Here is a 16,570-nt window from a genome sequence, read left to right as displayed (position 1 = left end):
AAAATCTAAGAAAGGCATTGTTCTAAAAGCTGATGCTTGATAATGTAGTTATCAATTTAAATTGATGAAAATTAAAAAAAAATTCAGATTGTCATAACATCTAAAATGATAACTATTTATATTGATATTAACTGTTTTTAAAGTTATGCCCCATTGGACTTAGTGATGCTGATGTTTTGGTCAAATGCTTCCCAGGGGTGGTGACTTATGTGTTACTGAGCGGTGCCTCTCCTTTCCTGGATGAAAGTTTGGAGGAGACTTGCCTGAACATCTGTCGCCTCGACTTCAGTTTTCCCGAGGACTACTTCCAGGGCGTGAGCATGGCCGCCAAGGACTTTGTGTGTCTCCTGCTCCAGGGTGAACCGGACCGTCGCCCCTCCGCTGGTCTGTGCCTACAGGACCCCTGGCTCCAGTCTCGCGGACTAATAAATGGAGACTACCACCACCAAGCCCTTCCACAGAACCACCACAGTGCGCCATTGGACACATCCAGGCTCATCTCATTCATCGAGAGACGGAAACACCAGAATGATGTTCGGCCTATAGCTTCTATTAAGTCCTTTCTGCATAGCCGCCTGCTGAATCACATGTAATTATAGATGAAGATACATGTAGCCATTGCTATTTTTCTGGAAATGTAAATAGGATTCAGTTGAGCTGAATCTAATATTGAGGAAAGTTCATCATCACTTCCATGATGTCCTCCTTTTCTTGCCTCTGAAGTCCTGCTGCTGCTGACTGACCTCTGCTGAGAAAACCTTACATGTCTCTTCTCCTCACCCTTTGAACATTTAGGCATATGCTGTCAATATGCCGGCACAAACTGTTGGAATCTGAGATTTCATAGTTTTGACTTTGCAGGGAGAAGCTTTCTCAACAAAGCCAGCACGAGCAACATCGTGTTTTGTGACAGTGTTAAACCGAATCTAGACAAATGTAAATTAAGAGTTATTCAGGCTGCTTTCAGTTCATAATTGTTTTTCTTTTTTGTAACAAGAGATTACCTTTTGTAAATGTAATGGTGTACAGTAAGAAAACAGAACTGTCTTTATTCATACCTTTTGGAAAGTTAAAGTGGGTTGTTGAATAGGAAGCTAAGATCAGTGGCCATTAGCAGTCCACTGGAACAAGACGAAGACCAAAACCATGTTTCCATAGACGCATTGTATTCTCATTCAGTGCAATAGTTTGCTTAATATTATGGCCCTTTTTATTATAAAACATTATGATTTTAGTTAAGTTGAACTATGAGAATTGTTAAAGCTGTTGGGCATCTGCTTTTGCAGATTTTTACTCGCATCCGCCTTATTTGTATATAAAGTACTGTCTTTCATCTTAAAGGATTTGTCAAACAAAAGCTAGTGAACATTAGTGAATTCATGCTGTTCACTTTGAACAAACAAAAAATATAGTTGTATTTTGCATTAATTCTCATGTGCAATGTTGCAGCTTTAACATTTATGCAACTATTTATGAACACTTGTGTTGTAGTTGTATTAAAAGGCATGTACATACCGGTACCGCGATAGATGTCTGTATTGTGTTAACTCTATTAAGTTCAGTATTAAAATCTGATACCGGCGTTGTTTTACATGGAATAACTGCATTACTATAAAATATAGGCACTTATGCTTTCGTTGTTATATTCTATGTAACAATACCAAAGTTGATTTTTCCTTTTAATTTAAAAGCACACTAAACCCAGATGTACGTGTTTACATAGATTCAGTCTGGTTTTTATTTGTTCTTCTTGTAATTAATAATTTGTGTGATGTTAATTATGAGAACTGTTCCACTTATTTGTTACAAAGCTGTGCACAAAGTGGTTTGCTGTGTGAGTTTGTTTGGCGTTTGCAAATTGCCGGTGTATGTTGCATAGAATTCTTATATCAAACTGTAAGGAGAAGACATTGGACAGACGTAAGCCATAAGTCTGTCACACATGTTTTCTTGCCCAATCAGCTTAAAACTCTGAACAATGCATAATACAAAAACCACAGTTCTTTTCAAATCTTTAAAGGATGTTTTTATTTTTAAGTGCCAGTGGATTGACTCTAGTTTGAAGGAGTGATCTAACTATTCATTCTGAAGTTCATTTTGATTTAATTTCTCAATAACATCTTAAGTGTTGTTTTGTCTCGTCCTGTCTCTAATATTTTATTTATTATGTAAATGTGGGTCTCCTGTTATGTCAATCGAATTTCACAATAATGAAAATGGTGAAGTAATAAAATGCCTTGGAGAAACCTGGTCTTGTCCCGATGTAAAGATGTATAGAGAGGCTGAGCTATCCTCATAACTACTGTATGTCCTATTTTAAATACACATTGTACCAGGCTGCAGCAATGTCAATTTGAATGTCCTATTCTGATTACTTATGTTTAATTTTGCATGTATATTTCGCTGTACAGCAGATTGTGTTTAAATGTTACTATGTGTTGTACATATTTTATTTTGTCCTGTTACTTTGCCATTAAATGTACAATGAGCAACAACAGCTTTACTGAGTCTTACACTTTGTATTGACACAAAATAGAATAATGTAAACACATATTCTGCAGTTGTTGTTGTTGTTGTTGTGGCGTTAAGAACAGAGCGAAAGAGAAGAGAGAACATTTTTTTTAAATTACAACGGTGCGGTGGCAAAGGCGGATAGCGCTCTTGCCTCCCAAGAAGGAGATCAATCATCGTTCGATTCCCGGACCAGACCAACATCACATGATCTCTCTGGGTGGAGTCTGCATGTTCTCCCCGTGTTACTGTGGGTTCTCTCCGGGTTCTCCAGCTCCTCCCACCGTCCAAAGACATGCATGTGTTAGGTAAAAATTGGTGACTCTAAATTGGCCCTAGTGAATGAATGTGAGCGTGAACTGTCTGTAATGTCTATGTCTCTGTGTTGGCCCTGCGACAAGTTGGCCACTGTCCAGGGTGTACCCCGCCTAAGGCCCGAAGTCACTGGGATAGGCTCCAGTCACCCGCGACCCCAAAAGGGACCAAGCGGTAGAAAATGGATGGATGGATGGACAACGATGCGTCTAATTTATTTTACTGGCTAACGGCCACCGGGGGGCACTCTAGCAGGAAACGCTATCGTTTTGACACTGATACACAAAGAAGACAACGTCCCTGTTCGTTGTGTTTTCTATATTTCAAGCTTCAAAACGCTGTGTGTTTTATTACAATCAGACTTATATTCACAAAGAAATTAGTTTAATGAGGAAGAGGATCCAGATGTGGCGAAAACACAAAGACACAAGTGGAGCCCAGACTTGTGATATACTGGCCTGACCAGCCAGTCCCAACATGTTTTGACAGACTTTATTTGATTATAGAAGGGACTGGCTGGTCAGGTAAGCGATATACGTCGAGGCCCCTTCCATCGACTGCCGCCCAAATCTCTCTGCACAGCCACTTACACCCACCCACCCCAGGCCTGGCCAATCCGGGTGACCTTACTGTAAAAAATGAAATTGCCGTACCATTAGAACTATTGTGAATTAGTTTGGCGTGAATGGGTCACAAAAAAAAGTTAAAAGAAAAAGTCATATTTTTGCCAAAAAGTTTACGTGTGTTTACTCTGCTGTAAATTTATTCATAACCAATTGCAGAGATCTGCTTTTTGGTTTTGCTCACAAGTCTATTTGCAAACTATCTGCAGACACATTTTACTCAGCTAGGATCCTTTTCATGGTTTTCAACTTCCTGTTGAATTTTAATTGCTAGGGCAACTTTTCATCACTCTGAAACCCATGGTATGACCACTTTAACCTTTGCATTGTCATATGTGGTGAGGACCCAATATCAGTCAGAAATGACCTTTATTTATCACAGGAGACTTTAACAGTTTATACAGGTAGAGCGCAGCAGAGACAGGTGTAGGGAGTGGGTCTGTTGAGGAGGCGTGGCTAACAGGTAGAGTGGAAAGATACCAGCAGACAGGAGATGAGCTTGACTGTGACAATCATTGGTTATACGCCTACATTACATCGAATGTGGGATTCATCTGATTTTCTTTGTAAAAGTAGCAGATTGAAAACACAGTTTGTCACATCTGTGCAGCCTGCAAAAATGAAGTTATGGGAGCAAAAGTGGTACAGTCTTTTCAAATGCCCCTCTATAAGTTCATAAAGTCATTGTAGCTACAGGCAGCACATGCAAAGGGCCCTCATCCACAAGGGGGCTCTAGAGTGCAGCAGCTATATTTTTTAGATTTAATGTGGTGTGGTGTTTTAATTTTATTTTTTAGTGATGTATTTCCCTTTGTATCTTTAAAGTTTTATAGACTCAGCTGTATTTGAGTCTATTAAACACACACACACACACAAAGCCACAAACAGCACCAATAGTGGATGGATTAAAAAAGAAATAAAAAGATCCTTGTGGTAGAAAAAAATCTTATACAGGATATAATAACTCTACTTTGTATGAATCGGGAAACAGAATATTCCATAGCCACAGCGATGATATGCAAGTCAAACGCTAAAAGGCTTAAAAGGCCAAACCATGTTTTCAAATCAACTTAAATTAAAATCATGATCCTGTAACAGAATTAAATTATCTAGGGTTGGTTTTACACCCCCAACTACAATTTGTCAAACTAACAAACATCTCCAAAACTGTTCAAAATGAATCAGTAATTACCCAAAAATCCCAAACTAGGTGGCCCTTCTCCACATGCATGGTATGATCTTTTCCCATAGTTCATAATCCCACAAAGCACATTGGTGCACTTTACTATCAAGCAATAAAGATTATGGATTAAAAAAAAAAAATCCGCTACCACCACTGCAATATATTGAAGAAATGTAATTTACTATGTTTTGCAAAAGCTTTAATTAATATACTCTCATGGTGTGCGCGTGCGCGTGCGTGTGCGTGCGTGTGCGTGTGTGTGTGTGTGTGAATTGTGTTCATAAAATTCCAGTTTGAGTTGTTGTGAGACCAATATTGTTGTCAAAAGATTATCAGAGATTAGTATTGCCTTTAAATGACAAAATTTGATGTTGTGTACTGATGAACAAAGAAAGGTTAAGTCCTTTAATGTGCACTTCCCTTTTAGAAGTGGGTGCTATTGGTGTGATAACCACAATCGGTCGTGACGTAGCCTCACCAAGAATTCACCTCAGTTTTAGCCTCTTTAGTTTTAACCATGAGCCATGTTAGTCACATAAGAAACGAAACATTACAAAGATGCTCAACACATTATGTAATTATGTAATGTATTTATTTCCAGGACAGTGCAGTTATTATTTTATTTTATTTCAGTTTTTGTTGCCTTTAGGCTTTATTAGACAGGAGAGGACAGGGTGAAATGGAGAATGAGAGAGAGGAAGACATGCAGTAAATCAGGATTCAAACTGCACTTGGAGTCTGGCATACATGTACTTAACCACTCGACCATCAGGCAGAACAGGACAGTGCATATTAATAAACATTTCTGTAAATATGCCAGAATTTACAGGATATTTTTCATCTATAGTCCCATGACAGCTGTTACATTCAGCCTAAAACAGGGAATAAAAAAACGATCTATATGCATATCTATATACACTATTTACATTATAACACACAGACACATCAATCATCTAGGTACAGACAACAGACACACAAACGGGCAGATGCACACCCTATAGAAACAAGCAAGTACATTAAAATAGTTGTTCCGAAGCTTGATTTTATTTTTATTTCTTCTTTTTTTCAGGGGATGACCCAACAAATAATTTTTCTTCATGCATGTAGTTACCATTTAAAAAAAAAAAAGAAAAAAAAAAGGCCGTGGCTACAGAGCCGCGGCGCGGTCAAATAGCCCAGCGGTTTCAGGAGCCGCGGCACGGCCATATAGCCTCATGGCTAACCCTAACCCTAACCCTAACCTTAACCTTAACCTTAACCCTAACCCTAACCTTAACCTTAACCTTAACCTAACCCTAACCTTAACCTTAACCTTAACCTAACCCTAACCTTAACCTTAACCTTAACCTTAACCTTAACCTTAACCCTAACCCTAACCCTAACCCTAACCCTAACCCTAACCCTAACCTTAACCTTAACCTTAACCTTAACCTTAACCCTAACCCTAACCCTAACCCTAACCCTAACCTTAACCTTAACCTTAACCTTAACCCTAACCCTAACCCTAACCCTAACCCTAACCCTAACCTTAACCTTAACCCTAACCTTAACCCTAACCCTAACCCTAACCCTAACCCTAACCTTAACCTTAACCCTAACCTTAACCTTAACCTTAACCTTAACCCTAACCCTAACCCTAACCCTAACCCTAACCCTAACCCTAACCCTAACCCTAACCCTAACCTTAACCCTAATCCATTTCAGGAGCCGCGGCACAAAATAGCCTAGCAGAGTACAAATTACATCTTTATTTAACCATGCCTGTGCATTGCTTGTAACTTAAGTATTGGAGCCAAATTTAATATAAAATTGTTATGAACATCATTTTTATTATCACTTTAACTACACACCTTTTAGTTTGTTTGTTTTTACCACACGCATTTCTCAACACTTAACCTACATTTTGTAACAAGCCATCTAAACCACAGTCACATCCTCTATACAGCAGTGCTCCTCTCATCCAGGCTGGTGGTCTGAGAGTACACCGAGTACACCGACCCACTGCCTCTGTCTCGAGGAAGAAGAACCTTGATAAACCTGCACAAACTACAGGGAGATCTGTTGATTAACCTTATCAAATGTTTCCTAAACTTTTCCCCCACAAAGACATACAAGATGGGGTTGAGACAGCTGTGAGAATAGGAAACTGCCTCTGTAATCTGCAAAGCAAGAGTAATGACTTTACTGCTGTCACATTCTGTATAGAAACCCAACAACTCCAATGCTTTGAAGAAAGTCACAACGTTAAAGGGGACCCAGCAACAGAAGAACACAGCTACTACAATGAGAACCAAACGGATTGCTTGTTTCTTTGAGGTCTGACTTGAGATTAACCTCAGTAAAATTTGTGAATAACAGAATCCCATAATTAGCAATGGCACAAATAACCCTAAAATATTCATTTTGAAAATACCAAAGACTCTCCAGAAGTGACTTTTCTCATTTTTCTCATTTTTATCATACTCAGGGTTAAAAGGGAAGCACACTATTTTACCTTTCACAAGTTTTTGTTGAAGAAATATAACATCCGGAAAAGATGCGCACAATCCTGCAATCCATATGACCGCAGCTGCAATCATGCCAAAGGAGCGCGTCCTTGCCCTCATTGCGTAAATGGCATGGACAATAGCCAAGTACCGGTCAATGCTCATTAGGCAAATGAAGAAGATGCCACAATATAATACAATGTGATAGACTCCAAGCACCAGTTTGCACATTGCATCTCCAAATATCCATTGGTCCCTGGCATGGTGAGCCAGAAAGGGCAAGGTGCACACCAGGAGGAGGTCCGAGACAGCCAAGTTTACGAGACAAACATCAGTCATGTTCCGAAGACGCACTCCACACGTGATCACCCAAAGGACCAAGGAGTTTCCCAAAATGCCAAGCACAAAGAATAAAGTGTAGAGGATGGGCAGGAAGTAGGCTCCATGGTGCTCATATACACAGGGTTTAAACTGGTCCATGTCATACTCATTGTAGTCAATGTATGTGTAGTCACTGACATTATAATCAAGTTCACTATCAATGTCTGCATCTGGGACGCTGTAGAAGAGAACAAACATTATGAATATGTAGGGTCTGTAGCATGTCTTCGGACAGTTAATTCTGTTTATTATATTCTACAAAGTCTACAAGTACATTTTACTGAAACAAACAGACTTGCCGGCCAGGGGTTTTTGTTGGACTCAGCTTTATATCAATACTAAATTTAATATCTATTTATTTTCTAAAGAATACGTTTCTTAAGCAGACAAAACTGAACTATTTAGATTTCAAAGTAGCTCTTAATGTTTCATAAGTCCTACCTTGAGAGAAAGCCAATCATGTCCTGTCCTTGGGTTTCTTTGTTTTTACATTTATTGCTCTTTCCCTGCACCCCAGTTATCTATAGGACAACATTTGACTAAATACCATATATTTCATAGTGAGATATTTCCTCCTATTCATTGCACATATCTGACAGAAGTAACGTATGATAAAGAGGGAGGTAGGACATCATAAACATATTGTACAAAATCATGAAAACATACCTTGTTGTGAGATTTTCCCTCATCAAAATAGTCAATGCTGTTAAAGCAGGGCTGGATGTCGCCACACTCCACTCTCTGAAAAACAGAATGATGATTCACATACTCAGGAATGAGGGAGGAAAATAAAAACCCACCCAATTGAATACATCTTTGAACAATAATAGATTTCACACAGTACACTATAAACTCTGGAATAAATGTGTTTAGTTCACATAATAATACTGTTAGGCCCTACTTGTGCCAGGTCGGTAGAATACAAACCAAATGCTGTGTAACGATGATCTTTCTATTGTCTGATCACTGCCAGTGTGTATATTTCTGTGTATAAATTAACCATATAGCGCATCATTTTTACCTGTGAGTGGTTGTGTTCATCTTGCAAAGGGAAGGTTCTTTGTATTGCTCTTTGGAGATTAGGGGAAACATAAAAGAGGTTGCAACTTGAAGGTGGGCTTGTACATTTTGCTCTGTATTATATGGGTTTTCATTTCCTTTGACACGCGGAGCCTCCGATGTAAGTATAAACCACAGTCCACATGAACAGTATCGACCTAACCTCAAAAATACCGGTCCAAAGTGCAGGTGCATGCAGCATGATGTCTGCAGACACTTATATCACACATCAGATACTGAGCAGACAACTGTAATGAGAGTGACCTTTCTGCCAAGCATTTCAGAAGTATACCGTTAGCATATAAAATAGACAGAAGATAGGATAGTTTTCAAAAAAATCTAAGATTTGTAGAAAGGGGATCATTACATTTAAAAATACTGCTGTGTATGTATGTGTATGTATGTTCTGAGTATGTGCAGCTACAGAGCTCCCCTTTCCTCTTCGCCCTCCACGCCACAGACTTTAACTGTACTTCACCGAGTCCTGCCATCTTCAGAAGCTCTCCGATAACTCTGCAGTGGTGGGATGCAGCAGCAGTGATGGCGAGAGCGAGTGCAGGAGTGCAAGACTATGGTAGACAACTTTGTCACCTGGAGCAAGAGGAAGCAGCTTCAGCTGACAAAAATGAACATGTGGTAGACCTGAGGAAGACCAAATCTGCCAACACCACCTTTTCCATCCAGGGTTTCAGTGTGGACATAGTGGAGGAGTACAAGTACTTGTGGATGTACTACTTGGACAGTAAACTGGACTGGGGCAAGAATGTGGACGCTGTCTTCAGAATGGGCCAGAACCACCTCTACTTTCTGAAGCAACTGAGATGTTTTGACATGAGGGGGAGCTGGACTCTCTCACTGGAGATGGTGTGCCACTTCTGTTCCAAAGTTACCCTGGGGCAGACTCCCAGAGATGTGACTGCCACACAACAGGCATCGATCCACTGATCATTTCATAGTGGTCAAAATGGTTCATTACTGAGCTTTTACTTCACCAAATTGTCCTATAATGACTTGTTATTGACCTTTATTTAACCAGGAAAGTCCCACTGAGACATGCTAACATGCTAAACATGCCAACTCTTGCTAACCCTTGACCTTCTTACTATGAGACAAGAGCTCAGACTGCGTCACCAGCAGCAGTTCTTCATATGAATGTGTTCAATGTTGATTCAATTATATTATAACAAAAATGCTAAACATGTTTAATAAGAAATGGAACCAATTTTTATTCATATGTGACACTGTTGCTTTTATTACACACATCTTTGGTTCCTAAAAAATCTACATTTTGTAACAAGCCATCTAAACCACAGTCACATCCTCTATACAGCAGTGCTCCTCTCATCCAGGCTGGTGGTCTGAGAGTACACCGAGTACACCGACCCACTGCCTCTGTCTCGAGGAAGAAGAACCTTGATAAACCTGCACAAACTACAGGGAGATCTGTTGATTAACCTTATCAAATGTTTCCTAAACTTTTCCCCCACAAAGACATACAAGATGGGGTTGAGACAGCTGTGAGAATAGGAAACTGCCTCTGTAATCTGCAAAGCAAGAGTAATGACTTTACTGCTGTCACATTCTGTATAGAAACCCAACAACTCCAATGCTTTGAAGAAAGTCACAACGTTAAAGGGGACCCAGCAACAGAAGAACACAGCTACTACAATGAGAACCAAACGGATTGCTTGTTTCTTTGAGGTCTGACTTGAGATTAACCTCAGTAAAATTTGTGAATAACAGAATCCCATAATTAGCAATGGCACAAATAACCCTAAAATATTCATTTTGAAAATACCAAAGACTCTCCAGAAGTGACTTTTCTCATTTTTATCATTTTCAGAGCTAAAAGGGAAGCACACCATTTTATCTTTCTCGAGTTTTTGTTGAAGAAATATAACATCCGGAAAAGATGCGCACAATCCTGCAATCCATATGACCGCAGCTGCAATCATGCCAAAGGAGCGCGTCCTTGCCCTCATTGCGTAAATGGCATGGACAATAGCCAAGTACCGGTCAATGCTCATTAGGCAAATGAAGAAGATGCCACAATATAATACAATGTGATAGACTCCAAGCACCAGTTTGCACATTGCATCTCCAAATATCCATTGGTCCCTGGCATGGTGAGCCAGAAAGGGCAAGGTGCACACCAGGAGGAGGTCCGAGACAGCCAAGTTTACGAGACAAACATCAGTCATGTTCCGAAGACGCACTCCACACGTGATCACCCAAAGGACCAAGGAGTTTCCCAAAATGCCAAGCACAAAGAATAAAGTGTAGAGGATGGGCAGGAAGTAGGCTCCATGGCGCTCATATACACAGGGTTTAAACTCGTCAGATTCATAGTAGTCATCAATTTCACTAACAGCAGATGCTTCGGGAATTCTGTAGAAGAGATAAACCTATTATGAATATTTAGGGTCTGTTGCCTTGGGATATTTGAGTGATGCTATTATGATAAAACATTTTAAACTGAAACAAATACCAGCAAAGGGATTTTGACAAATCTTGACACTAGAAGATACTAAGACTTCTGATTGTAAAATCTTATTGTCAGCTGTAATCTTTCTGCAAACTTATAGAACTGACAACAGGTTTCAAAGTTGCTGCCTAAATTCTGAAGCGCTCCTTCAAGAGAAAGCCAATCACACTGATGCTACTTAGTCACTGTTTTTTCCCTCCAATGCACCCTTTTTATGTCTAAGGCATTGGACAAAATCTAATGTATTTCAGGGTAAAGTATTTTATCCTTGGTATTGTATGTATCTGACATGTCACTATTAGGTAGGACATCATAAACATATTTTATAGTATATGCAGTGTTGGGAAAGTTCACTTTCTACATGAACTAGTTCAGTTCATAGTTCATAATTAAACAAATATTGTATCAATATTATACAATAATTGTTCTAAATTATTTCCACAGCCCAAATACAACCACAGGCAGCAATTATTTTATTAGTTTAATGCTGAAAATATGTGTCAGATTTCATCTTCATATCCAATTTTGAATCCTTCCCCAGGATTTACATTCACACTGAAGGGACAGACTTCCCCCACTTGTTGCTGTCCATTCAGCCCACACTAGTAGTAGTAGTAGTAGTAGTTGTAGTAGTAGTTGTAGTAGTAGTAGTAGTAGTAGTAGTAGTAGTAGTAGCAGTAGTAGTAGTAGTAGTAGTAGTAGTAGTAGTAGTAGTACTAGCAGCAGTTGCAGCTTTCAATCCCACTGTATATTCTCAAAAACATGAGGGAAAACTTGCTGGGCAAAGTTTGCACAGAAATGTAAGATTGTTCCCATCCTCACCCACCTCATCATGAAACTCCTGTAACTGGTCGTAGCAGGGCGACTCCTGCTGCTCTGATGACGTCACGTTGCTGTCTGCTTTTTATGCGCATGCGCGGTGCGACACGCGAAATCTCTCTCCGCGATCTCTCGCCTCTACAACTGGAGCTCTCACACTTGCCAGACATAGGCTCTTTTTGGGGCAACTTAACGGTGTGTTTTTCGCCTGGAAGTCTCTTGAAATCTGACACTTTATTGAACGAAAATAAAAAGAACGAATTTTGCCGTTCACAGACACCAGAATGAACGCATTCACAGTTTCGTTCTTCAGCAGTAATACAGTACGTTCAGTTCACGTTCACCAAAATTATGAACGCGTTCATGAACTTTCGTTCAATGAACGCGTTCAGGCACAACACTGAGTATATGTACCTGGAAACGTACCTTGTTGTGAGATTTTCCCTCATCAAAATAGTCAATGCTGTTAAAGCAGGGCTGGATGTCGCCACACTCCACTCTCTGAAAAACAGAATGATGATTCACATACTCAGGAATGAGGGAGGAAAATAAAAACCCACCCAAGTGAATACATCTTTGAACAATAATATATTACACACAGTACACTGTAAACTCTGGAATAAATGTGTTTAGTTCACATAATAATACTGTTAGTACTTAGTTACTTGTACCAGGTCGGTAGAATACAAATCAAATGCTGTGTATTGATTATCTTTCTATTTCTGTGTTTAAAATAACCGTATAGTGAAAAATGTTTACCTGCGACTGGTTGTGTTCATCTTGCAAAGGGAAGATTGAAGGTTCTCTGTATTGCTCTTTGGAGATGAGGGGAAACATAAGCTTCTCAATGAGGGTGGGCTTGTACTTATTGCTCTGTAGAATCAAACCAACCAACTCATTTCCTTTGAGACTAGAAAGTACCATATAAAGCATCTAAACCACTGTCTACTAGTTTCTATCTAACCTCAAATACACAGGTCTAAACTGCAGGTGCATGCTGCTAACATGATAATGTCTGCAAACAATTTGTACAACAACATTTTCAACGTCTAACATTTCAATAAAGTAGGAAGGTACATTTAAAAGCACTGTGATTGTATTGTTAATTATGGGCGAGAAACAACATGCAAAAAAGGCTCAAAAAACATAAATTCTACTTAACAGTGTTACAATTTTTGAAATAGATACATCCAACAGCTGTCTAATAAAGCCTACCGGCCAAAAAATCCTTTAAAAAGGTTTTTTGGTTATATATTCATACACAAGGTGGTTTTATTCATTTGCATTTCGACCACATCTCATGACGTCTGTCTTTTAAAACCTGTTTTGTTGTGAACAGCGTTGGGAAGTAACTGAAGACTGATCAAAATACTAATTTAGAGTAACTGTATTCCGGTACTGTTACTTTTTCATGTAGTTACACTTTTCTAAAACCAGAGGAATACATAACGGTATTTGAGCACATAATTTAAGCTTCAGACTTCACAAAATTAGTGAGAAAATTTGAGGGGAAAAAAGCTCTTATTGTACATGTGCAATTTTTCTTCTCTTTCTCTTTCTTCTCTAATTTGTGACAAAGGTTCTCTTATCTTATAAATAAACGCAGTCCAACTGGTGAAACAAAAACAAAAAGCTGATTAAATCTTGTCATGTTTTACACTATAACATAATGCCACTGAAGTAATCAGATTACAATAGGCAAGGCAAGTTTATTTGTAGAGCACATTTCATACACAAGGCAATTCAAAGTGCTTCACAGCAGGAAAAATGCATTCAAATCACAAAGAAATTACAGAAACAGAAATACAATCAAATTAACTAAATAAAAATAAAAAACACCTAGCCACAAAGGGTAATGTGTTTTCGGAGTCCAACTCCTTTTTAAATCAGTCCAACTGATTGTACGTACTTTTACATGTCCAACGTGTTTTGGAGTCCAACTCCCTTTTAAATCAGTCCAACTGACTAACTAAACTAAACTAATCAAATCACAAACAAAAGAGAAGAGTGCAAAGAAAAATATTTTCAGTCATATGCACAGCTAAACAAAACTGTTTTTAGCTTAGATTTAAACATTGTCAGAGTAGAAGCCTGTCTCACATCTTCAGGAAGACTGTTCCAGATTTTAGCTGCATAAAACAAAAGCAGATTCCCCATGTTTAGCCCTGACTCTGGCACCAGCAGGAGGCCGGTCCCTGAGGTCCTCAGAGTCCGAGATGGTTCATATGGCACTAACATGTCTGAGATGTACTTTGGTGCTAGGCCATGGAGAGACACAAGCAGAGCTGCTTTAAAGTCTATTCTCTGAGCCACAGGGGCCAGTGCAGAGACCTGAGAACAGGACTAATGTGCTCATACTTCCTGGTTCTGGTCAGGACCCGAGCCACAATATCAAGTAACGGAATCTGTTACAAAATACATTTTAATGCAGGTATTCAGTATTCTGTAGCTAAATGTGTTTTCAAAGCCTTTTTCTCAACACTGGTGGTGGGACAGTACTGACGAAAAAGGATTAATACTCAGACCTCATCGGAGTGTTAGTGGTCTCTTTCTCTGTTGTGTCTTTGTGGGTGGCGTTTGCTCTCCTCTGGTCTCTCTTGTGAATACATCTGAGTAGCAAACTGCTCACTGACTTCCTAAACTTCTGCCCCACAAACGCATATATGATTGGGTTAACACAGCAGTGCGACAGTGCAATGATCTGACTCACAAAAAGGGCAGTGTTGATATTCTGATGAGCTAAACAGGTGTAAAGAAATCCATGTAACTGAAGCGTTTGTAAGAAGACGGTGAGATTGTAAGGCACCCAACAGACAACAAACATACAAACAATAATCAATATTAGCTTCACTGCTTTGTCCTTGTTTGAGTTCCTGGCTTTGGAGAGAACAATTAGGATTTTCACGTAGCAGAATAACATTATCGGCAGGCACACAAACAAAGTTAAGATGTTCTCGCTAAAGTTTCTGAATTCCTTCCAAAAGTCCACACTGCTTTCTGGATACCGTTGTCCACACTTCGGAGAGGCATCGTTATCATCTGTCTCCACGTTGGCAAATATGACCGCGGGCATTGCCATGGCGATAGATATGATCCAGATTATGATGCTGATGATAATCCCGTAGTGCAGTGAGCGGACTCTCAGGGCTCTGACAGCGTGGACGATGGCCAAATAACGGTCCACACTCATGAAGGTGACAAACAGCGTCCCACTGTACAGGCCCAACTGGAAGATAGAGCGATAAACATGTACTAAATATATAAGACAGCGCTAAACTTCATTGGTTATGCATAGGTGTATTTTCATTATGCAGCAGATTGAAATGTAAGTAGCCTACATTGTGAAGTGGTGCACAATATTATCCTTTTTTTATTTTAAAAAAAAGTCTATCTATTTATCATTATTTTATATTTTGGTAATTGTAAACCTCAATATATCCAAAAGAGATTAGTAATAGAAAGGGTTTCGGTGGTGGAGTGGTTAAGGCACAGCACTCGTATGCCAGGCTCAAAGTGCAGCCGGCCGAGATTGAATCCTGATTTTGACAATTTGCTGCATGTCCTCCCTTCTCTCATCCCAAATTTCTCTCTTTCCTCTTTTGTCTAATCAAGTATCAAAGATAAGAGTTATACACTTCATTGATTTTAATTAATAACCTGATGATTACTGCTCTATAAAGCTGAATCTGCGGTGCTGAAAAATGTACTTATTTATAGGCAATTGTATTCTTGCGTCAAAAGCATTGTGAACTCCCAATTTCAATACATTTTGTATTTTACTTAATCAAAATGTAATTTCAATTCACTTTTAACACGTTTTAAGGGAAAAGTATGTGGCAGTATAAGTATTGTATCAAGCTCCAAGTATTAGGATACATTATTGTATCATGAAGTACAGCCCTACCATCCATTTGTAGCAATGTGACATTTTTAAACACAACTTTTTGGACCCAAAGTCTAAATTTAAGTGCAAAATGCCAGACAATGCAACTTGCATGAATCAATCAGAATACAACTTTGACTAAACTAATGAAAAGGGAAAACTGTTCTATTCAAAACAACTGCACTAATAACAGTTTTGCCACAACTTGCCACAGTACAGTTTCTAATTACTTTTGAGAAAAGTGACATTTGATTAGGTTTGCTTTTATTTTTACTCTGAGTGTAAAACTGCAGTATATGTGCATCTTGTAGCATTGTCAATCCTTTACCTGATAAAGTCCTGTGATGACTTTGCATGAGACGAGCGTCTGTGAGCTGGTGGCCCACAGTGGGAGGGAAGCAGCCAGTAGGAGATCTGAAGAGGCCAGGTTCAGAAGACACACATCCGTCATTGTCTTCAGCTTCATGTGTTGGAGAAGAACCCACGCCACCAAGGCATTTCCTGATCAAGACATTTTTATCAGACATGTTCATAATACAATATATTTATTAACATCTGCAACAATTATATTTGCAAATATGTCGGATTTTTTTTATTTTTAACCTTTATTTTACCAGGAAAGTCCCACTTTTTCAGGGGAATCCTGGCCTCAGATGGAGGACACTATTGTACATGTTTTTAGTGGTAGGGGAAAACTGAGTACTCAGAGGAAACACACAGAAAGGCCCCGTGCTGTACCGCGCCGCCACACGTTATAGTGCAGTCAAACAAGAAAAGAAAACAGTATAGATATCTATAAGCAGTAACAAAAGGACGAAAACAACA

At 39.2% G+C, this 16,570-nt stretch overlaps 4 protein-coding genes across 5 annotated transcripts in view; 1 reads left to right on the top strand and 3 right to left on the bottom strand.

Moving 5' to 3' along the window:
• Positions 1-2,497, top strand: part of triob (trio Rho guanine nucleotide exchange factor b) — a 77,031-nt gene extending 74,534 nt beyond the window's left edge. For both annotated transcript variants that reach the window (XM_072460856.1, XM_072460857.1), the window contains one exon: positions 196-2,497. In XM_072460856.1, the coding sequence (XP_072316957.1) occupies positions 196-593 (398 nt within the window). In that variant the 3' untranslated portion in view covers positions 594-2,497. The remainder of the gene's footprint in view (positions 1-195) is intronic.
• Positions 2,498-6,488: 3,991 nt separating this feature from the next.
• Positions 6,489-12,369, bottom strand: LOC140374368 (C-C chemokine receptor type 8-like). The gene is made up of 3 exons (XM_072461246.1): positions 12,289-12,369; positions 8,166-8,240; positions 6,489-7,677 (listed from the first exon to the last, which is right to left on the bottom strand). Exons 1-3 carry the CDS (start codon positions 12,309-12,311, stop codon positions 6,570-6,572), a joined length of 1,206 nt encoding a protein of 401 aa, XP_072317347.1. The 5' UTR covers positions 12,312-12,369; the 3' UTR covers positions 6,489-6,569.
• On the bottom strand, positions 9,881-10,894 carry LOC140374371 (C-C chemokine receptor type 3-like). Its single transcript, XM_072461247.1, has one exon. The coding sequence runs from the start codon at positions 10,757-10,759 to the stop codon at positions 9,881-9,883; it is 879 nt and encodes a 292-aa protein (XP_072317348.1). The 5' UTR covers positions 10,760-10,894.
• Positions 12,370-14,366: 1,997 nt separating the features above from the next.
• LOC140373837 (C-C chemokine receptor type 8) lies at positions 14,367-16,241 on the bottom strand. Its single transcript, XM_072460532.1, has 2 exons — positions 16,074-16,241; positions 14,367-15,088 (listed from the first exon to the last, which is right to left on the bottom strand). Exons 1-2 carry the CDS (start codon positions 16,209-16,211, stop codon positions 14,375-14,377), a joined length of 852 nt encoding a protein of 283 aa, XP_072316633.1. The 5' UTR covers positions 16,212-16,241; the 3' UTR covers positions 14,367-14,374.
• Between the last annotated feature and the right edge of the window lie 329 nt (positions 16,242-16,570).

This window comes from Eucyclogobius newberryi, unplaced genomic scaffold (assembly GCF_026437365.1).
Source record: "Eucyclogobius newberryi isolate DKJ021-1_F unplaced genomic scaffold, fEucNew1.0.hap1 SCAF_3, whole genome shotgun sequence".
Taxonomy (NCBI): domain Eukaryota; kingdom Metazoa; phylum Chordata; class Actinopteri; order Gobiiformes; family Gobiidae; genus Eucyclogobius; species Eucyclogobius newberryi.
The sequence above is the reverse complement of the archived record's forward strand: the minus strand, read 5'-3'. Positions and strand labels throughout refer to the sequence as shown.

Excerpts from the sequence above, each read along its gene's own strand:
- LOC140374368 (XM_072461246.1), bottom strand. The coding sequence starts at position 12,311 with ATGAGGGAAAATCTCACAACAAG. Across the intron at positions 8,241-12,288 it reads AGGGAAAATCTCACAACAAG|AGAGTGGAGTGTGGCGACAT; the intron begins GTACGTTTCCAG and ends TCTGTTTTTCAG. Across the intron at positions 7,678-8,165 it reads AGGGAAAATCTCACAACAAG|CGTCCCAGATGCAGACATTG; the intron begins GTATGTTTTCAT and ends TCTCTTCTACAG.
- LOC140373837 (XM_072460532.1), bottom strand. The coding sequence starts at position 16,211 with ATGAAGCTGAAGACAATGACGGATGTGTGTCTTCTGAACCTGGCCTCT. Across the intron at positions 15,089-16,073 it reads TCATCACAGGACTTTATCAG|TTGGGCCTGTACAGTGGGAC; the intron begins GTAAAGGATTGA and ends TCTATCTTCCAG.
- LOC140374371 (XM_072461247.1), bottom strand. The coding sequence starts at position 10,759 with ATGACTGATGTTTGTCTCGTAAACTTGGCTGTCTCGGACCTCCTCCTG.